The sequence below is a fragment of the Cyprinodon tularosa genome, unplaced genomic scaffold, assembly GCF_016077235.1.
Source record: "Cyprinodon tularosa strain WSP-4 unplaced genomic scaffold, ASM1607723v1 ctg175, whole genome shotgun sequence".
NCBI classification, from domain to species: domain Eukaryota; kingdom Metazoa; phylum Chordata; class Actinopteri; order Cyprinodontiformes; family Cyprinodontidae; genus Cyprinodon; species Cyprinodon tularosa.
The window spans coordinates 1,030,768-1,053,761 of record NW_024038574.1 but is presented as its reverse complement, the minus strand read 5'-3'; the positions used below and the strand labels follow the sequence as shown (position 1 = coordinate 1,053,761).

Genomic DNA, 22,994 nt, shown 5'->3' with positions numbered 1-22,994 from the left:
TATATTTTTAATTTAGACGGCATATAAATATCTTTATTAACAAGGGCTTGAGAAAAAAACTTTCTGTCGGTGTGATTAGTGTAGACTGACCTTGAACTGGTTTTGGTGCCTGTAAGTTTTCGGCCATTCCCTAATAGCACATTGATCCCTGCCTGGTCGTCACAATGAAAATGCGCTGATAGGCCACTGGAGTAGATCGGCCAAACATTTTACACAAGTAAGAGTGCTACCCTATCATATTTCCACTTGGTTAATAGTAGAAAATACTCATCCAACAAGTCAGACAAGAGTAAAAAAGTGTTTTGCAAATTGGCTACCCAAGTACTGTGTTGGACCACAGAATCTGATTTTGTTTCTATACTTGATGTAGTCAGAGAAATGTTATGGGCAGGTATTTAAAATAGAATAGAATAGAATAGAATAGAATAGAATAGAATAGAATAGAATAGAATAGAAAAGTAAAGAAAATCCCTTCATTCACCCACAATGGAGAAAATTCATGTTTACAGCAGCTAAAAGATTATAGAAAACAATTGTCATACAAATGTGGACCTTAGAAAAATGTATAAGAATAACATAATAGTGAAGAGTTAAAAGAGAAACAATAAAATACTCAACTAACTACACTAAAATGAAGAAAAAAACCCGCACAAATATATGATATGATAATGAATAAGAAATTGATGCAGAAGAAACACTTCTGCAAATAAGATTTTCAACTTAAAACTTATTAACTCAAAATAATTAATGCAGATATGTTAGAATAGGGTAAATAACCATTTGTTATATTTTCACCTGATCTTAGAATAGCTCCATTTACTCCCAGAGGGCGAAGTAGACAGAAATGTTACCCAAGTATGAATAGTGATACTTGACAAAATTCGGCTCATTTAAAAGTAAGAAGTATATCAAAGTAAAACTACTTAAAGTACATTTTTTTTTATAAAATATTAGATTCTACCCACCTCTGGCTTCCACTGGTTTAATAATGTTTGCTGTTTTTTTCGGCTATTTTTAGGCAAAATATGTGATAAAACAGTTTTCTTCTTCCTGCAGTCAGGAAAAAACTTCACACAAACTTTTTTTGCTTTAGGGTCTACCAGGTGTGGACGGATTACCAGGAAAGCCTGGATTTCCTGGGAAAGATGTGAGTTTACATATATATTTAACATCCTGTTTTTAAAACAGAACTAATTTCAATTTCCTTACAATTTTATTTTATTTTTTTCCAACAGGGTTTGAGAGGACTGGCTGGAACACCCGGGCCAAATGGAATCAAAGGCAACAAGGTCTGCCCACCTTCCTATTCATCATGTGTGCAAGACATCTCGTTTAAATACATTTTAAATGTATAGAGGATATAATGGAGTGATTATTTTTTCCATTAGTCTTTTTAGCAAAGATAAAAAAAAAAAAAAAAAAATGCAACCAAGAAATTACACTTTGAAAAATGCCTTATTCAAAAATGTTTTCCAGTAATTTTGCTCTGTTTCCTTTTTTTTTTTTTCTTAAATTTTCCTTTTTTTTATTTCTCCAACATTTTTTGCATTTTAATTCTTGAACTTTTTTCATAATTTCTTTTGTTTTTATTCAGGTAATTACTTTACCACTTTGCAGATCACAATCTCTTTATTTCTGGGGCGGCTTTTCTCTGGAGTGTGGGGCAAAGAGACAGTTCTATTGGTCTCTATGGACATTACCAACATCATTCTTATTGGTCAATAAACACGTCATGAGCGACTGTTTATAATGGGCTCATGAAGAATAGAATGTGATCTGTTTCTTTGGAAAGAACGTAAAAAGACTTCTTATGTATCCAAGAAAGATACATTTAAAAAATAAAAAATATAAAATATAAAAAACTGTATAAAAGATTAAAAATACAGTTTAAAAAAACTTACATTTGAAAGAAAATCTAATAAAAAACCAAATGAAGTCTGAGAAAACAGCAAAAACTTTCTTTTGATTAAGAGATCAAAGTCTGCTTTCTAGATTGCATTTTTTTTTTATTTCTATTTAGTAAATGGAGAAACCTTTCAGCGCTTGCAGAGCATCAGTCTTCTTTCACCAGACATTCCTCTGTCTCCTCAGTGCACCACCAAAGTAATTTGTCTAAGGAAATAAATTGTGGAGCTCATTTGTCTGTCTGTAATTACTGACTTTGATGTATCCTTGTTATTGACACATGCTTGAAATACCAAATCCATGCTGTATGTACACGAAAGTCAAGGTTCACATAGAAACACATTCCAGGATAATTAAACTAGCAGTTTTACTTTGTTTCAGCCTGTGATGACAAAACACTTTAGCAGGAGTCATTTTATGATTTAAGGCAGGAGCCATGTTTTTAACACATTGTGTCATGGCCGTCTTTCTGAGGGTCTAGTTATTCTGATGATGTTTGTTTTTTCTGTTAACTCTGCTTCAGGGGGATCGAGGCCCTCCTGGATTACCTGGGGATATGGTAAGTGCCAGTAAAAACCCCACATTTTAACCCAAACCCCAGTATTTCAACCCTAGAACTTGCATTGAGGCATTTATTTCAGCATGTCCTATGTATTTATATATATTTTGTTTTTATTAATATAATACAACAATAAAAAACATAAAGTGGGGTCAGAAGTATTAAAAATTTTGTTAAAGTGATCCAATTCAATTAATTTCTGTTTATTTATAGCGCTATTTCTCAACACATAATCTCAGGCTACTTTACTGAGACGATTCAACCAGATCAGAAAGTTAGATTGATTCAAAGTTTTCTAAGGAAAACCAGTTGATTGCATCAACTCATTGACGCGAAGGCAATCCTTCACACAAAGCATGTTTGTAGTCACAGTGGAGAGGAAAAACTCCCTTTTAACATGAAGAATCCTTCAGCAGAACTAGGCTCAGTGTGAGCGGCCATCCTCCAAGGCCGACTCGGGTTCAAGGAGACAGAAGCAGAGATACAGAAAATGTAGAGGCAGAAAAGGCAACTGTCAACCAGCTCCACAGGCGGCCCTGTCCAGGAAACACACAGCCAGGCAGACGAGCACTGAGCCAGCTCCCATGTCAGAGGATGAAGAGAGCACATCCAGCCAGTCACAGTCAGAGAAACAGGACCACACCGAAAAAACAGACTGATCTCCAACATCTATAAACAAAGGTGTTTATAGCTGATATTTCTCTCCAGGATGGCGTCACAGCCAAACAGAAACTCTACCGAGCGTCTAAGCTCCTCACCCTTCCTCTAAGGCAGTGTCCATCCACCATGCAGAGAACTTCAACTCCTGCAGTTTAGGCAGAATCCTAAGGGGCACAGGCCTCGTTTAACCATGGCCTTGTACTTGCAGGACCTGATTCTCACCTCTTGACCAAGAGGTGAGTAGTCCAACAAAGCCCTGTTTTTGGAACAAAACTAAGAAAAACAAGGCTTTGCTGGGCTACTGTATAAAACCTCGAACTCAACGCTACTCCTGACATTTTGAATTTAAAAAGCTTCCTGGATGGGAAGCGAAACATCTTCAAACTTGGAAACAAAGTCCAGTGGATTGTTTTTCATATTTTTGGGAATGACTATGACCTGGATGACTGAGAACCTTCACCAGAATATCAGAGACACTGTTAAAAAATATTTCATCTGATCAATGAACTCCTCCTACTTAGATGCTTCTGAGAAGGACTCTCCTGCCAATAATATATACTACTGGGTTACAGTAATCTATAAAGTTAATTAATCCCTATTGGATTAATTAACTAAACTTTAACAGAATCAGAACTAAATTTTAATGAGTTGGTTATCAGGATCTTTGTCATAATAAAGTTTAAAATACCAGAGTAACCACTGATTAAAGTTACATCTCATTGATCTGCTATTTTCCTTTTTATATCAGGTCCAACTGGAAGGCCTGAGAGGTGAAAGGGTGAGTAACATGTTTGGCTGGAAGCATATTTCAACCATTCAGTACCATGGAGAGATACAGTTCATGATTATTGTGTGTTGTTTTTTTTTCACTCACATCTACTTCAATATCTATTCTTAATAATTCTTATTCTTAATTAATATTAATAGTTACATATAATATTTTCATGGGAAAATAAACAAAGGCAGTTCGTTTTAGTCAAGTTTTTGTTTATGGGAAAATAAACAAAGACATTAGAAACCGTAAGTTGTGCTATCATTTCTAGAGTGAAGTACAGTAATTCAGTAAAACCAAATGCTAATCCTGGCAGCATCCATTGATGTAGGGTGTCCTCAAAACCTGACATTTTTTAAGGTCTACCTATAATTTTCTACCACCTGTTAAAGACAATCAACTTTGTTTTGTCCTCACAGTTCTAAGTACAACGCATACTCATACATGGCCTTTTACTTGTTTCAGGGAGAACCTGGACCTCGTGGGCCACCAGGGGCAGATGGTCCCCCTGGACCTCCAGTAAGACTAAATGACTTCTGATTTTAAGGATAAAAATTAGACAATTTTGCTAAAATCTCAATTGGACTGTGGATGTTGTGACTAACTCAGTGTTTCCTAGGGTCCTATGGGGGCAAAAGGTCTGCCTGGTGAGCGTGGAGAACGAGTAAGACTTTCACATTGATTTTGAATGTGGTTGATCTGGTAATAGGTAGTGCTATACGTACGGGACATTTGCAACGGCATAAGAAAATAAATTCTGGTTGTTGTGGTCAGTGGTTTTTTTTATAACTGATACAAACAACACCAAATAAATAATATGGTTTCATTTTTATTCAGTTCATGATTTGCTCTCTTGCATCAATATATATATATATATATATATATATATATATATATATATATATATATATATATATATATATATATATATATATATATATATATATATATATATATATATATATATATATATATATATATGCATTTATATGTGTGTGTTTATATGACTTGTTGTTTATGAAATTTATTTCCTTAAGGGAAATATTTACGGGAATAAAAAAGACAAGTTTCACTCAGTATACTTATAATATCATTCAAAATATTCAAGTTTCATTGATTATATTTCAAGTCATGTCAATATAGATAATAATTTCCTAACGGACATAACAGTACTTGGAACTGTAAACATACTGGGCAGAACCCTTAAGCTCCCAGGACCCAAGCATTGAGGAAAAAGAAAGACCACCTGCGGTCGGTGAGGAGGGGTTAAATAAGAAGAAGTGGATGTTACATTTAGTTTTTTATTTATGAAAAAAATATACATATTTTCAACAATTTTGGAAACTTAGACATTGCCCTTTGTTTTGTTTAGTTTTTTTCATTTTTAGGAAAAACAACATAGGTGAGTGGAACAACTCCGCTTTTAAATAATTACATATGGACCTTTTACCTTTTATGTATTCATCTTTTAGCCAGTTGCTAAGGCAAACTCACTGGTTAACATTTTTCTGAACGCAAAGCGAACTGTTTCTGCTGAACAATATGGCCAGCAACTGAGAGGACTCGTTTGCATGGAACCGTGGGATGCAGGTGAGGGTGGTCTGACGCATGCCAAACGTAACACCTGAGGTTGAAGCTCCGACAAATGAATGATTTTTAAGACTCGAGGTGCTTCAGTGAAACCAAAAGTTCTTCTTGCAGTGTGAGCAACCCACATCTTTATTTACTGCTCCATCTTTGTTTTTTTTAATACTCGATCAGTCTGTCCAGGGGGCCAACGGGTTCTTCTCACCCCTTCATCTCTTTCTAACAGACAATTGAATTATGGGTAAAACAGCACGGTGCTAATTCCAGAAATTAATCATCTTGCGTTAACGCTTTCATTTTGACAGCCCTAATACATATATATATATATATTGTTTATTTCTAAATTAGCCTTTATTACACTTTTATTTATTTTAATTTTTTCAGTTTTATGTTATTTAAATTACTAGTGTGAATGTCTAATTCTCTTTAATGAGGTGCAATAATTTAATTGCAATAAAAGGTGAACCCTTACCCTTACTGCTCTTTTTTTAGATGAAACCATACTCCATGTTTTTATGTTACTTCTTGTGAAACTATTACATATAAGCCCCTCACACACACACACACACACACACTCTGTTCTTCTGGAAGTGTTTAACTCCTCATTAACAGGGGTCTGGAGTTATAATTTGCAGCTGTTCAGTTTGGCAGTTGCGTGAAGCCAAAGCTCTTGTGGCACAAACTGACCTACTTTGATCCCATTAAATCATCACTTCCCCAGAGCTTCTCGAGAATTTAAACTAAGACTTAATTAGGAAAAAAAGCAAACCATTGAGCATATTCCACTTTTTTATATGTGTGAAAACAGTAATATAGTGCTTTTTTATGTTTTTATTATGGGAGGCTGTGCAGGGAATAAAAAAACATTTGATCTTGTGCACTCGTAGCTGGATGCTTTAAAGTTCATCATTTGAGTTCAATTTTAACATTCTTTCTTTGTCCCAAGAGAAAATAAATGTTTGTTTATTTTATTTGGTGTTGCAGAATTGTATTAGATGTAGACAGGAACTTTCTCTTATAACAGTCTGTCTTCCAAAGGATCTAGAAAAGCCTTTGAATTAAGATGCTTTGTTGTTTAAAATCTAATGAGGAGGATGCTCACTATTTTCCATAATTTTCTTTTTATGAAGAATTCTTAATCATAACTTATTTTCAGAGGTTCTAGAGGAGACCCTAGAACAGAGCCATCCTTTATCAGCTTGTTAATCTTTCCTAAAGTCATAGGGAAATCATATTTAAATTTCAAATAATTTTGGCTTAAACATGTATATAAAAGTACTCTTTATCAGACTATATTGTCCCAAAAGTTAGAAAATTTCTATTAAAAAAAAAAATCCTGTCTTAAAATCTGTGTTTTTTTTTTTCATTATCTTATGCAGGCCAGTTAGTTATACATCAGCTTGAAAACCTAAATTCGGCCAATCATATATCAACAGTCATCTGTCAATCAAATTCTTTGATTCCAAAATTTGATTGGAATTTTTGCTGATTTCAAAGATTATCTTTCGGGACTGCTAAATTATGTTATTTTGTTCATTGACTTTGATTTGTTCTCCCTGAGCATGTGTGGGTTCTCTCTGGGTAGTCTGGCTTCCTCCCACAGTCCAAAAACATGAATGTTAGGTTAATTGGTTTCTCTAAATTCTCCTTAGGTGTGAGTGTGTGTGTGAATGGTTGTTTGTCTCTGTGTTGCCCTGCGATGGACTGCTGACCTGTCCAGGGCAGAGATGTCAAAAGTACTCACTTTCCGTACTTGAGTAAAAGTACAGATACTTGTGTTAAAAAATACTCTGGTAAAAGTGGAAGTACTGATTACACTTCTTTACTCAAGTAAAAGTAACAAAGTACAGGCTAGTAAATTTACTTAAAGTATAAAAGTAAAAGTAGAAACCACTTTTTTCATGCCGTTGCCTACATTTTAAATGGATGTCTGCCAATAGGACTAGATCTCCGTCGTGTTCATTTTCAATCATCTCGTCGTCCATGCTACTATGCTAACGCCACCGCCACCAAGCTGCAATGATTTGCCGCCAATGAATACCGCCGAATCTGTCGATTCATCTTGTAGTGGTGCGTCAAATACAACGTAGATTCCCATCCAATTAGATTGAATTTGGTATTGATGACGTGAAAAATAATAACGGTAACTCCATTGAAATGATTCAAAACTAAAGTAACGAGCCAATTTTTTAAAATGTAAGGAGTAGAAGTAAAGAGTCGCCATAAAAATAAGTAGTAAAGTAAAGTAAAAATATCAGAAAAATCTACTTGAGTACAGTAACGAAGTATTTGTACTTCGTTACTTCCCATCTCTGGTCCAGGGTGTACCCCGTCTCTCGGTAGTAGACAGCTGGAGATAGGCATCAGCACCCCTCACGACCCCACTTGGGATAGGCATGATAGAAAATGGATAGATGAATAATAATGTGGGAAAAAGTACTGAAAAAAATGTAATACTTTGCAGGAAAGCCTTTGTTGGCAATGATAGCTGCAAGATGCCTCCTGTATGGATAAATTAGTCACATGCATTGTTCAGTTATGATTTTAGCCCATTCTTCCACAGTCTTCAGTACTTGAGGGTTGAGGGTTATAGATTTTCTATTGAATTCAGGTCAGGTGATTGGCTGGGCCATTCTAGCAGTTTTATTTTCTTTCTCTGAAACCAATTGCTAGTTTCCTTGACTCTGTGTTTGGGGTCATTGTTTTGCTGAAGTGTCAACCCATGTTTCATCACCATCATCCTGGTAGATGGTAGCAGATCATAAACATCAATATTTGTACTAAAATATTATTTTTGTCATGATTTGTGGACATTAAGATCTAAAGAGAAGCGCCATCTCCTGGTCAGACCTTGTAATTCAGTGAAACGGTGGAGTCAAAGGGGAGTGGGCTGCCATTTGGCTGGGGTTTGAATGGGAAAGGCCATTTTGAATGGCTGCAACTGTATGGTGTTTTTGGGGTGATGGCACATTGATTCACATGTTCAATACTTTTTCCCTGTGACATTCCAAATTATGACACCTACCTTAATTTTTGGACATCTATGGTCTGATTTCTTTGAGTGTGTGGATTGGACTGATTGTTTCCACCATCTGGTGAAAATGTCTCAAAAGCACCTTCTCCTGTATCAGCCCAATACTACAGTCTGATGTAATGCCACATCGCCAGACAGGACACTGTTAAAAAAATATAAAGAATAGAATAGAAGAAGAATAGGAATGCAATGACTATTCAAAGTTTTTTTTACTGAGATCCACACATCTACACCATCTCCAGCACCAATACTGTTTTCTACAGCCTTGCGGTCATTGAAGGCTAAGTTTTTTATGGTAATGGAAGAAGGCAGGAGGTCTATCCATAACAATGGATAGACCTCCTCTGTATGATACTCTTTATGCTTAACACCTGGGATTTTCTTTGTGTACACTCCTCAATAATTCCCCATCTTCCTTACCGAAAGCTTTTTGTTCTAGTTTATCATTTTCTTTAGATCACTGGTGATCCAGGTTTTATTATTTGGGAACCATTTCACTGCTCTGGTAGAGAGGGTGTTATCTACCCATACCCATTGCACTGATGTCCTCTCCATGTTGATGGCACAGTGCATCCTGGTCTAAAGTTTAACAACAACCTTTCAGGGCTTCTTCAGCTTCCTGTGACCATCTTTGTACAGTTCACAAAATAAAAGCCCATTGCAGTAATTGTGCAACAAACTGTTTATAGTTTGCAAAGTGCCATGACGAAGTGCACTGTGCATTCTTCACAATGCCGGTTTTGACACATTAAGTGATCATCCAGGAATCTCTGGCAAACGCTTGTTTTTAGTGGGGCTAGTCCCTGAGAGACACATTTTTTTGTTTCTTCAAGAGCACAGCTCATGAAGCAAAAAAAAGAGAAGAGAAATCAGTCGGGATGTAGGAATGAATTTGAATATTTACAGAATGTTTAATGTAAGTTGCAATCACTTTTTGAGTGTTTCTACAACTTACTCATTGATATTTAATTTGTTTAAGGAGTGCAACAGGTTATTACAATATTTCAGGTGTAGCATGTTTTCTACAAATAAACCTTTTCGACTTTAGTAGAGCTTCAATGTTTACCAAGAGATTAGCCCTCAGAAATATTATGGAACATTTTGAGTAATTAAGCTTTCATTAAGAAGGTATTTTTTTCCATTTGGCTTTTAATGATAGATTATGTAATGTTGAGGTGTTTCACAGGGAGAAAAAGCACCCAAACACAGATCTCCCGCTGAAATGGATAGACTTTTAGGTGTTATTGCTTCATAGCTACATGTAAAACCTCTAGATTTTCTACACAAACTGTTTCATGAGAGTAAACCCCTCACTCTAGCTTACTTCAGGGGCAGTTTTCTAAATTCCCCAAAGAGAAACAGATGCATATTGTGAGGTCAGAGACTGGGCTTATCAAATGTTATGATACATGCAATGTTGTTCTTTTTTTTTTTTTTTTATAATTTATTGATAAAAATGTGTGTTTCTCAGGGAAGGAAAGGTGACAATGGACTGCCGGGAGTAGATGGCCTTCCTGGACCTCAGGTAGAAACAAAACCTTTATTTTAGTGCACACATTTCCTTCATTCTTATAACACCTGTAAAATATACAGCAAATAACAGCAAGACAATCATACTGGGATGTCATCTAAAACCCCCATCTAGCAATTTAGATTTCATCTCTTGTGTTGCTCTTCTTTTTTATGGTTATGCTAATAGATATGAAAGGAAAAACAACAAATTCATTGCTTAAACCATGAAGTTAAGGGGACTTGTTATAGGACGTGTACACTTGAATAAAAGCAGAATTAAAAAAAAAATCTAAACTTCCTTGCAAGTAATTTAAGCAGCGCCCTCTAGTGGATTATCATAGTTCATATCCAACACACAATTTTAGCTCCTGTTCCCACACATTAATGCAGTAACTTACAAAAGATAGTAAACCATGCTGCAGTACAAGGAGTGTTTGTATTGTAAGATGATAAGATGGGGTCCGTTTCATTATTACCTCCATCTCCATGGCTTTGAAACTCAACCTTCTTTTATGGTCGCTCTCTTACTGCCTTTGGACAAAGCAATCTGTTTTTTTTAATCAGCATAAACTTTATTAATGCAACAATCTTTACAGATCATTCTCAGCACGCCTGCTTATTGCATGTACCAAAAATGCATTGTTGTAAGACAATGGAAAGTGGTCAGAATCAAAACGAATTATAGTCACTTTGGTTAACAGTAACATGTTATGAATAAACCTTGAGAAAGAATCGGGCTTGTTTTGGGAAGAAGCAATATCTGGTCTACAAACTCCCTCACACAGGGGCATTATGTGGCCTTGCAGCTGAAAGAGACTGAGTTTAAACCTTTATAGTGAGTAAATAGGATAAATTAATATATGAAATAAGAAATCTAAATATTCCGACAACAATAGTTCAAAAAATGAATAACCAATATATTGTTAATAAATAAGATAATTACTTGTCCCATTAAAATAATGAAAATGCTTTAAAATGATCAGTTAAACAATTAACAATTAAACAATTGTTTAATTAATTAATTAATTAAACAATTAATTCATGGATTAATAGAATTATTTCACTTTATAAGATAGATTCATATAGTGTGAAGTAATTTTATGTATTTTTAGGGAATCTCGAGTCTGTTGCACTGTTAATTTTGGGGTCTCAGGCTTAAAAGTTTTGGAACCTCTGAGCTACAGTAGGACATACAGTACTTTTAGTTTCCCAAGTCCATATGTGGATGATTTGTTTTTAAAGTTGGAAGTAAGACAGTTTACAGTTTTTATCTTTTACTGTTGTAAACACAAAATAAACACAAATTATATACAGGATGAAACATCAATTGAAACACTGTTTATTTTAAAGGGTTCAGCAGGTCAGCCAGGCTCACCGGGGCCACCAGGACCACTCGGTCCCCCTGTAAGTTATAAATTAAAATCAAGACTTAATATTCTTTTTTTATGGGTTTGTTAAAGATGCTTATCTAAACTGTGTATGTATAAGCCTTATTTAGATAATCTCGAGTGCGCTGACATATCTTTATTACTGTTTTTTTAAGGGTCTCCCTGGTGAACGAGGGTCTCAGGGTAAACCAGGAGACACAGGGAAACCTGTGAGTTTAATTTCTAATCCCGAAAAATTATCTTCTTATACTGTGGCTCTCAAAGTGGTATTTGCAATCTGTCCTCGATGACTGTAACTATTTATTGATACAACCTTTTTTAGGGTCTTCCTGGTAAAGATGGTCTGGATGGTCTTCCTGGCGCTGATGGGAATATGGTAAGAATACGCCTCAACAAACCTTTTTTTAACAGCAACAAACAAGATTATAAAATCTGAAAAATTTCTTCCCAAAGGAAATATTTGTAGTAACTCACATGTATTTTTTTTTAACAAGTTGTAGATGTTACTAACTATAGGAACAGTCTGTCTTGCAAATCTGGAAAAGCCATTGACTAAAGAAGAGGCTCCCTTCTTACATGGCCTCTTCAGCTTACTGTTAACGTCTACTTACAGTTATCTTTACAGCAGGTTGCCTCTTAATAAGGGACCTATACTCTATACTTTTCCAGCATTTTTAAATCTGTCTACTTATTCACACACACACACACACACGTTGTGTCACAATATCCTTGTGGGGACCTTCCATTGACTTCCATTCATTTCCCACTAATTTATATGGCCTAACCGTGACCCTTGCCCTAACCCTAACCATTACCGACACATACCTAACCCTAAACCTAACCTAAACTCAATTCACACCTTAGTCCTAAACCTAACCCCCACCCCAAGAAGAGAAACTTTCCTTATGGGGACCAGTTGTTGGTCCCCACAAGTACCTATGAGTCCCCAAAATGTAGCATATTCCTAGGAAATTGTCCCCACCAGGTATTAAAGACATGGCCACACATTACACACACACACACACACACACATATATATATATATATATATATATAGAGAGAGAGAGAGAGAGAGAGAGAGAGAGAGAGAAGGATATGACTTTTTTTTAGTTTTCATTTACATTTTTATTTATGTAATTCTGTTTTCTTGGTAATTGTTTCTTTTCCATTTTGTGTCATTGCAGTTTTTCTAGTTTTTTTTTTTTTGTAAAGCTTTCTTTTACAGTACATCGATAACCATGTAATAATATGGTAGTAACATAGCAAGTCACACTAAATTTCTTGGTAACAGGAAAGACTTTACTTAGTAATTACCCCAACATTAAGGTATATATGCAGGTAATTACCTGCATGTAATAATTACAATTGCATGTTACTATGTAACAATGGAGACTTTTGGTGGGTAATTACCATCAGTTTACCAGATAACAGTTTCTATTATTGGCCACCACCTACCAACGGCTCACAAAGTAAATAATTACTTGTGATCAGGTAAATAAAGCATTATAAAATTGAACTCAAGTTATGTACTGTATAAATAAGTGTTCAATTGAGAAGATTGGCTTGCTGTCTTCTAGATTTGGTTTTCTGTTATTTGCCAAGAAATAAACTGCATTTTACTAGATAATACATTAATTTATTGCTGTTGCTGAAATGACTGAGTTTTACCTGTAATAACGGTTTGATATCTAAGAAGTCTGACTTTACCTTGTCTGCCTTAAATTTGAAGCACAGAACTTACCAGAATTTCCATAAAGTGTTACTTGTTACATTGTAATATAGTGTAACCTGCTTGTTACCATGTTATTACATGGTTACTGATCTGCTGTAAATGAAAGGGTTACTGTATTTTTCAGCAGTGTTGTGTTTTTTGTGTTCTTGAGCCAGTTTCCTTTCCCCCATCCACTAGTTGCTTCTATCCACACTTCCTTGTCAGCTCATTAGCCTAATCTTTGTTCAGTCTCCCATCTATATTCTCCCTGTGCTGTTCCTCAGTGCGGGTTTCTCTTCATTGCTTTGCTCTGTGTGTGTTTCTCTCTGGTGTCTCCTGGTTTTGGTTTCTATTTTATTTATTTCTGGATTTGTGCTCCTGCTGCCATTTGCAGCTAACTCTTCATCATCTCTGCCTCCTACTCTCTGCATTTGGATCCTCAACTAATTTCAACCAAACCTGACAATGATACTGCAGCAAATGCAGTGTTTAAAAAAAAAAACACTGCATTCCTGGTACATTCTGTCTGAGTCTTTGCAAGGGCTTGGAGTTCTTCTAATTCTTTTCCTGGAGATCTCACATTGATCCTGTTGATTGTTAGAAGAGATTTGTAATTCCCTCTCAAGTCAAAAAATCAGGAAACCAAGTCGTTCTTTAGATACTGGCTTTAATCACACAAGAAGTATGATAGTGTGCCGTGAGAACTGTTAAAACATACAGAAAGAAAAGCAAACAAACTAATTATTTCCCCGAAAGGACATCAAAGGAAAAAAGCGACCATACATACATACATACATATATGACTCAACAGATATTCTTCGCGTTAAATCTTAACGGTCAAACAAAGTAAACAGTAAATTAAACTGAAATGTACCTCATTGGCCGCTTTCCCTTGAGAGAAAATTAGAATTTTCAGTCCTTTATCCAATGTCCTTATCACTGGTGACTTAGGCAGAGGAATCAGCGCGGTGTCTGCCTGATTGTTTGTTCCAGAACCACGTTACAGATCCACAGGTACCGACCCTTAAAGGTAACACTCCATCGACCCACAGCTGCGTCCCCTTAACCCCTTAATTAGGACTCGTTCCCCCACATCAAAACAAACAATATTCAAGAAACACATGAAATTATACTTTAATATTTAACCTTTATTACTAAAAATGTATTTATGAGCTCTATATTTTTTACTTAAATATTTATTCATCTCTTATTTATTTATTTTTTTATTCTGACTTCGATGGCAGCTACAAAATTTCTTGCATTTCCTCCTTCTCTCGCTTCTCGTCTTCCCTCCTCTGCATCCATGGCACCTCATTTTCAACTTCCCTGGGACTTTGGGAAGTAGTCGAAATATTTTGTTAGCTTTTTAGATATTAACAATCTCCTCCTGGCTGGAAATATACAACTTGACATCCTTGCTATGGATACATATCATTACAAACATAAAAGATATTGGCAGAAATTCTCTCAGTTGAACAGCATCCAACACCAGAATTGGGAAAAAGAAACTTTTAGCTACAAACAAAAGTACTGAAATTCTTTAAAAAAAGAATAGCAGAATCAAGCTGGTAGACCTACTCTAACATGCAGCCACCTTAAGCACCACAATGCTAAACTTGACACTCAAACAAGCACTGAGGATGCTTTAAATATTTTGTAAAAATCTGTTAAAAGATTAATAAGTTTAAAAACGAGCTCAAATGACAGAATTCTTATAAGACAAACTGCTAATAAAGCTTTTGGGGGGGCATGATGAGATGTGGGAACCAAAGCAGAAACACAATGATGTGTGAGATTGCCGTTGCTGCGTGAAGATTTCATGCAAAACATTAAAAAACTGAAGTGAAACCACTTGAGTTGTCTGGAATATTACCACAAACGGTGAACCATGACACAGTGGAGGTTAATCCCAGGATTGGCTGGCTCTCAATAATAACTTCAAGAATGTATATCTCTTCATCCAGGTCACAAAGGAACCCAGAACCACATTTAAAGCCCTCATGTTTCCCTCTGTGTTCCCAATTCATCAATAAGAACAAGCAGGTGTTAAATTTTAATATAACCTGTTAATGACCCTTAACACAAATACTGAGGACTGATGCCACAAGTGTTAGAAATGTTGAGGAAATGTGGGTTTTGTTATATCTGGCATGTTGGTGGTAGTGCGTTGCTCTCAACTTTGAATTCTGCTCTTTATGTCATCAGCAGAGTTGGGGAATCATTATGCAGAACAAATACATGACATGGAGATGACTTGATGGATCCCCCATCTCTGGTTGTTAGGCCTTTAATCTCAACTAAATTTGTAATGATCTCAGAATATTGGACCCAGAATTCAAGGCGAGACAGGCAGTGGGAAAGTTCAAAGCGTTTATTAAACAAAACTGGTGCGCGGGGCTGCTCGTCTGCTGCAGGGCTGATCTCTGCAGAAATGGGAGAATACAGGTCAGTGACTGGATATGGAGCTTAACACGACTGGGAGCAAAGTCACCGACCTGATTCAAAGTTCAGTCCGCTCGCGGAGGTTTGTCCGCTGTTGCGGCGGGCGACGCCCCCGGAGTTCCTAGAGAGCGAGCAGCCGACGCCGAGCAGCAACAGAGTCCAGAAGGGAAATCCAAGGCCGAAGTCAGAAGACAGTTCCAGGTTCAGAAGCCGGTAGAATCCAGGACCAGATGCGACAAACAGAGCAGACAGGGGCAAGGCAAAAACTCGAGATCCTCAGGGCAGAAAACTGGTCAAAATCAGGAAAACAGGCAGACTACAGAATGGGAACGTATCACAAAAACACACAAATAACCTGCCGCTGATGGGAGGCAAACACACAACCTAAATAGTAGAGGAAGCAGGTGAAAATGATCGGCGATAATCAGCCGCAGAACCAATTAGACAGGGGAGCAAGGAGCTAAGGAAAAAACCAAACCATCAGCGCCAAGATCATGACAAAATTTGATCTTGTTGCAGGGCAATGATCCAAGGATACCAAAAAGGCCATATTTTGATGGATCAAAGAAAAGAAAAGGGCAGAATCTGGTCAAATTTCAGACTAAAATCCCTTTGAGAGGCTTTACCAGGACCATAATCAGATAGTTTACACCTTCTACTGTGGGTCGATTGAAAACTATTTAGCAAAATGGTGATCCAAAAGTCCTCCAGAGCCACTTCCAAGTCTACTGTTAGTTGGTAATCCCTTGTTGGCAGTTTGCCTCACCAAGGGTTGCAAAACTAGCTGTTAAGGATAAGGAAGATATTGGAATCTTTTTTAGATCATTTAGGTGAAATCATGATTTCAAAACTATATTCACTTCAATTCAGTTTATTTTTTTTTGTAGCACGAATTCACAAGTCATCTCAAGGAACAGAGACAATTTATCAGGTCATCCTATTATGTTGGTTCAGTGTTCTATCTAAGAAAAAAGAGCTGATTGCATCCAGTCATTGACTTTGCAGAGTTCTTTCCTCCTGAATGAACATGTAGAGATGGTAGATATTAGCTCGCATTGGGTCATTGACTCTACAGCAATCCCTTACCATGAGCATCCATCCAATTTCGAGAACAAACTTCCAGGAGTTTAAGCAGCTTTTCCAGTGGCTTACTTGGAGTTCAAGGAGTACGAAAATAGAAACACTCCTTAAATACTTTCTATGTTGAGAAAGGTAACTATAAACTTTCTCCACAGTTGGCTCTGTCTGGGAAAGAAACAGTTAAGTTTTAGTAGGTTACAGTGAAAGTTGATCCAAGATCTATGTCTAGGAGAGCAACAGGACTAAGCACTGAAGAATGGGCAAAACATGCATAATGGAAGGTGTTGATGGCAGAGGCCTAGCTAATATTGCTCTTCATGATGGTGTCACAGCCAAACACGGATCTATCAGTTGAGACTGCTATGATTAGTAAAAGCAGAGACAACATACAGTTAGATGTGGAACTAAAAAGCACTGCAGAATGCAAGAATAGAGATAGGTTGAAGCAGAATAATGAAAAGTGGTCCCTATGTCTTCCAGCAGCCCAAGCCGATAGCAGCATAGAAAAAGCTCATGATGACCTGAGCGACTCCTACAAATACAACATTAGTTTTATGATACAACACATCTAAATGTGACAGATACATGAAAAAAGAAGACACCCTAAACCAAAAAAGTGGTGCATTTCCAATCCCAAAGTCCCTTTGACATATTTTCCATCACCAAAATGTTCTTTTTGTTTAATTCGGTTGACGATCTCTTAATGATCTTGTATCCTTAAAGGGACCCAGAGGAGAAAGGGGAGCAGATGGTTTTCCTGGCAAGCCTGGACCTAAGGTACTGCTTCTTAATCCAACCCTGTAACACCCATAAACCTGGGAGATGGCTTCAATCTCTAACATTTCAATGGCTATATGTCTTATCGTTAGGGTGACGAAGGGCCTCCTGGACCACGAGGCCCTCCTGGGGAGAGAGTAAGTTCAGACCTGCATCTCCTCTTTCGGACTTATCATTCTTATAGTTAAAAGGGGAAGTAGTCCATGATGTTGTGTGAATTTCTTAAAGGGAGAAGCTGGCTCCCCTGGTCAACCAGGCGCAGATGGAGCTCGAGGAGAGAGAGGAATTCCGGTAGGAAGCAACATCAAAATAACGATTCAAATCTAAATGATTGTTTCATACACAAATACAGACCTTTTTTTCTGTACTTGGATAGATTCTCTTTTACACTGGGTGAAATATTACTTGTTATGATGCAAAAGAATAGTTATGAGGCTCCCATCAGTTAATCTGGTCACTAAAACATCAATAATAGCTTATAAGCTTAGCTTGGTAGTTTTTTTTACTTTGGACCAAAGACGTAATGAATGACAACATGCAGAAGAAAAAACAAGCCATATATAAAATCCCTTCAAGGATTTTAAACTGTTCCAATTATCTCTGACAATTGGGAAACAATCAAGTTTTTCCTCATTTATCCACATAATTTAGATCAATCTATGCGTTTGTCATCTCTGAACGTGGTTTCCCGATGACTGCTTCAGAAAAACATCCCCACTACATAATGCCATCGCAGTATGTATCATTATGGGGAGGATGTTTTTGTGGTGCAGGTTTATTTCCTGCCACACAGCCTCTCATCAGGCCAAAAAGGTAAAATTTTGGTCCAATCTGATGAAATCATCTTGTTATGAAGTTTCCGCTGTCCTACAAGGCTTGTGGCAAACTATAAATGGGACTTCTCATTGTTTTCTTCTTCGATAGCAGCTCTCTTTATGTGCTTTAATAAAAATCATTTGTGGAATTGAATACTATTAGTTATCTTGTAGACAGGTTCTCCCACCTGAGCTGTGAGTCTTTGTAGACTTTGTAGTCTCTGTCCTTCAAAGTTACCATCACTGCAAAAAATGTAAATCTAAATAAGTGCATTTGTTCATGAATAGAGAAGGTAAAAGATACATTTTGCCAATGGAACAAGACGATTTACATTTGAAATAAGAAAAAACAATTGCATTATCTTATTTCAAGTGCATATTATCTAATTATCTTATTTTAAATGCAAAAATACTAATTCCATTGGCAAACTATCTTATTTACCTGCTCAAATTAAGGGTAAATACACTTGATTTAATAAATTTTTACTTAATTTCAGATCGTTTTTGCAGTGTGGGGATTCTTAGGTGCCTGTCTGCACTGGAAAAACGATCTAGCAATAAAATGTTTTACATTAAGTGCATTTACCCTTAATAAGATGATGTGCCAATGGAATTAGTATTTTTACTCTTAAAATAAGATATTTAGATAAAATGCACTTGAAATAAGACAATGCAATTGTGTTTTCTTATTTTGAATGTAAATCGTCTTGTTCCATTGGCAAAATTTATCTTTTACCTTCTCTATTCAAGAACAAATGCACTAATTAAAAACAAAAAGACTTATCTAGACTTCGACTTTTTTTTCCCAGTGTGATGCTATTTTTGCTACATTGGAAAAACAATTGAGAAATCTGTAAAAATGTCTTAAATTAAGTGTATTTACCCTGAATTTGAGAAGGTTAATATACGGAAGAGGGTTAGGGCCACTGAAAAAAAAAAAAAGTTAACTGATTTTTAAATTTTCTTTCAGTTTAACAGTTTTCAACTCAGACTTTTTTTATTGTCAGATTTCAGTCAGAATTCTGAGAAAAAAGTCAGAATTCTGACTTTTTTCCATGTTAAAGTAAAATAAAAATTAAAAAATCAGTTAACTTTTTTTTTTTCAGTGGCCCTAATCCTCTTCCGTATTAATAAGATGATCTGCTAATGGATTGAGTATTTTTACTCTTAAAATAAGATAATTTGATAAAATGCACTTGAAATAAGACAATGCAATTGTGTTTTCTTATTTTAAATGTAAATCGTCTTGTTCCATTGGCAAAATGTGTCTTTTACCTTCTCTATTCAAGAACAAATGCACTAATAAAAAAAAAAGACTTATCTAGACTTCGACTTTTCCAGTGTGATGCTATTCTTGCTACGTTGGAAAAACAATCTAGAAATAAGTAAATTGTATTTACCCTTAATTTGAGAAGGTTAATAAGATGATCTGCCAATGGAATGAGTATTTTTACTCTTAAAATAAGATAATTCGATAAAATGCACTTGAAATAAGACAATGCAATTGTGTTTAGGTATTTTAAGTGTAAATTGTCTTGTTCCATTGGCAAAATGTATCTTTTACCTCCTAAATTCAAGAACAAATGCACTTATTTTAAAGAAAAATGACTGATCTAGATTTTGATTTTTTTTCCAGTGCAAGCCTATTGATAAATAAAGGGTTTGTAAACTGCAGCCCACCTGGCTCTTTGTAACCTCTACAATGGTCTTTATTATTGGCCTAAAATGATACACAGAGGCAGCTAATGTATTGGTCCTAAAGCTTTGCTGTGTATTTTAAATAATATTTGAATCTTTGCAACAAAGTGACAAAAATATGTTTTTTAGATCTACTTTTCTTGTCATTCGCTTGAAAATCATGTTTTTTTTAATAAATTGTTTGTTTGTATCACATAATATCCTACGAAAAAACACCCATGGTACATCTTTATGAAGTTTTCTGTGTTTTCTTAGTTTTTAAAAGCTGAATATACAAATGAATTGTTGGTTGTTGGACATGTCAGCAGATTTCCTACATCAGGTATATACATGCATAACAAAAAACAATAAGCTTTGTTTTATTGAAAGGTTATAAAATATTTGCGGCTCTAAATGCCTTTAACTCAGCCAGACTCAGGTCAAAATGACTGTCTGGATTTGAAAGATTGCAGAGCCCTGGTGTAGGTGGGCAACCATGCCTTCGTCTAACCGATAAACTGCTGTAACCGGTCAAACTATAAAAACAGCTCAGGAAATGAGTAGAAAACCTGTTTATGGCTTCTTCTTTTTTACATACAGGGAGAAAAAGGAACAGAGGGACGATTTGGGCCAAAAGGTGAAAAGGGTGACAAGGTAAATGTTGATAAACTGTTCAAAATGGCTGTGGTGGTTGCCCAGCATTGTTGGCCAAACTGAGGACATTTAAATGCAGAATCTGTGAACATGGCGTCTCTTGCCTCAGGGTGAAGTTGGACCGAGAGGACTCCCTGGGGTTTCAGGAGATGTGAGTTGAGTACCAGCTGTTTTCCATGTACACTACACCATTTACAGCCCTGTAGCAGACTGCAGTTTAATTGACCATATACTGTTGATGTGTTGTGTTGGCAGGCTGCGAACGTAATCCCTGAGCCTGGAGAACCAGTGAGTAGACCCTTTTTTTTATCAGAAAATACTTCTCTGCCTTAACTTTATGCTGCAATTTTAAGCTAGTACTATTTTTAGGTCAAAATTAAATGTTTTTCTGAATGTTTTATTGGTAATAAGGCAGTGCTTTCTAAATTATCTGCTTACCTCAGCATCTTGTCTTTATTCCTGAGCTCTTTGTCTTTTCCTGCACTTACAGGGGAAGCCAGGAGAGAAAGGAGAAAAGGGAGAACAAGGAAATCCAGGAGAGATGGTGATGCTTTTCTTAAAAGCTTTTTCAAAAAACAAAAAACAAAAACAACTAAATGCACATCTGGTAATGTGCTCAGATGACCACTAGATGTCAGCAGAGATTTTCTAAAGCAGCTATGAGACTGTCCTATAGGACCATAAAGCTATTTAGGACATCATGTTCAGTCCAGTTACTGCACTTAAATGAGAATAAAAGTCCATTTACCACTTTCATATTATCAATGTTTTTGTAATAGAGTCCTTCAAATTAATTCAGTCAAGGAAATGGATAATGCTTAGCAGATCATCTTTATTACAGCCCATGTTTCTCTTACAGGCTTCCAGGTCCTTTTAGGACTCATTCTAAAATGTTGCTATTTTTTTAAGCCTTTAATACTCTTGAGCCTCATGTACATTCAGAACCCAACTAAGACCTTAAGGTCATTTAAACAAGTCTTTTTGAAGTAACTAGACCAGAGTGAGGTACAAACACAAGGAGGATGAAAAGGTCTTCTGAGTCTGGGTCCAGGTTCTGGAACAAATTACCTCCTGACATTCAGATCACTATGCTGTTTAGACCAGATTTAAAGCATACAGGTTCAGACTGGCTTTGAACATTCAGTAGCACGGTGTAGTATTTGTTATTTTGTTATTGTTTTTTTTATATATATATATATAATGGTGATTTTCTGTACAGCACTTTGGTCAGTTTGTGTAATGTAAAGGCTATATAAATTAAAGTGGGTTAATTTATTGTTAATGCAAAGTGGATAAAGGCATACAAAGTATAAAAATATATCTATGGATTACTTATGTTTCAATTGTTTTGTAAATAATATGTTATACTTACCATAACCCATTTATTAACATAAAAAAATACCTTTTAAACAACTTGGCTCAATTTCGTTGATGTCATTTATTCATCTTTTTGAAAAGCTAAGTTGCTTGCAACACCCAGACACCATCACTACCTGACCCTGACAATTCAACCTGTTAACTGGCTACACTGAAATCACCAAGACACCTGATTGGCATAAACCCTATCAGCTGCTGTTCTTTAACCTTTGGGAGGGCCTACCTGCCACATACAGTTGAACGGTTCTAATGGTGGACAGTGGCATTATTTTGACAGTAGGAGGCTGCACAAAATTATTTCAATTAAACCTTTCTATCCACATTGTGAGCTAAATTATCCTAAAAAGCAACTCATCATGTCTTTAAATTAAATTCAAGAACAGATTAGTAAAAGGTCGTCAGCATTTTTTAGTCTCCAAAGGCTAAAAAAAGCACTAAATTTAAAATAATGGAAACTGGTAAATATAGTGCGGTAGAAAATAAATGAATGCTCCAAAATATGCACATCAATACATCAACAACAATCATTAGTTGCATCCAAAGCTTGATAGCAGTTTTGCCATCCAGGTCAAGAGGTGTTGAAGATTTTGCATTAATAAAAATGTTTCTGTGGCTTTGGGAATCCAGAACCGCTTTCTATAAGCATATTCTGGTCACCATTAGTGGCACAGGAAGCCATCTGGTGTGGGACTGATTACTTTTAGTTGTATGGCTTTATTGGTTTTGTTCTTTTTCTCTCTATAAATAAAATCATTATCCTAAAACTGCCATATAAATCAAGGTTATCTTTATGTAACATTAAAGTTTATATTGACTTTTAAATGTGACTGAGAAGAAAAAATAGAACCGAATTCTTTTCCAATGTTAATTTGAAGCCTTACGAGTTTTTGTGACCTGCTGAAATAATTTTTTAAAGGATGTTTTTGCTCAACAATAGGGCCAAAGAGGCGTACCTGGTGAACAAGGTTTCCAAGGGCCAGTAGGAGCACCTGTAAGAACACTATTACATTTCTTTATACAACTCCATCTTTTTATGTGACATTT

The 22,994-nt window shown here is 36.0% G+C and overlaps 2 protein-coding genes across 3 annotated transcripts in view; both read left to right on the top strand.

The window, feature by feature from the left end:
* The first annotated feature begins 1,019 nt into the window (after positions 1 to 1,019).
* On the top strand, positions 1,020 to 20,756 carry LOC119781325 (collagen alpha-1(XXII) chain-like). Its single transcript, XM_038281749.1, has 15 exons — positions 1,020 to 1,147; positions 1,236 to 1,289; positions 2,429 to 2,464; positions 3,873 to 3,902; positions 4,362 to 4,415; positions 4,516 to 4,560; positions 9,989 to 10,042; positions 11,380 to 11,433; positions 11,573 to 11,626; positions 11,740 to 11,793; positions 17,374 to 17,427; positions 17,520 to 17,564; positions 17,656 to 17,718; positions 20,520 to 20,573; positions 20,683 to 20,756. Exons 3-15 carry the CDS (start codon positions 2,462 to 2,464, stop codon positions 20,731 to 20,733), a joined length of 615 nt encoding a protein of 204 aa, XP_038137677.1. The 5' UTR covers positions 1,020 to 1,147; positions 1,236 to 1,289; positions 2,429 to 2,461; the 3' UTR covers positions 20,734 to 20,756.
* Positions 20,757 to 20,783: 27 nt separating this feature from the next.
* LOC119781324 (collagen alpha-1(XXII) chain-like) overlaps positions 20,784 to 22,994 on the top strand; it is a 40,502-nt gene continuing 38,291 nt past the window's right edge. The window contains exons 1-3 of one of the 2 annotated variants that reach the window (XM_038281748.1): positions 20,784 to 20,861; positions 21,064 to 21,117; positions 22,888 to 22,941. In XM_038281748.1, coding sequence (XP_038137676.1) covers positions 21,115 to 21,117; positions 22,888 to 22,941 — 57 coding nt within the window. In that variant the 5' untranslated portion in view covers positions 20,784 to 20,861; positions 21,064 to 21,114. The remainder of the gene's footprint in view (positions 20,862 to 21,063; positions 21,118 to 22,887; positions 22,942 to 22,994) is intronic. The other variant, XM_038281747.1, reaches the window with a different exon arrangement.

Excerpts from the sequence above, each read along its gene's own strand:
- LOC119781325 (XM_038281749.1), top strand. Across the intron at positions 17,428-17,519 it reads CTGGCAAGCCTGGACCTAAG|GGTGACGAAGGGCCTCCTGG; the intron begins GTACTGCTTCTT and ends TCTTATCGTTAG. Across the intron at positions 17,565-17,655 it reads GAGGCCCTCCTGGGGAGAGA|GGAGAAGCTGGCTCCCCTGG; the intron begins GTAAGTTCAGAC and ends AATTTCTTAAAG.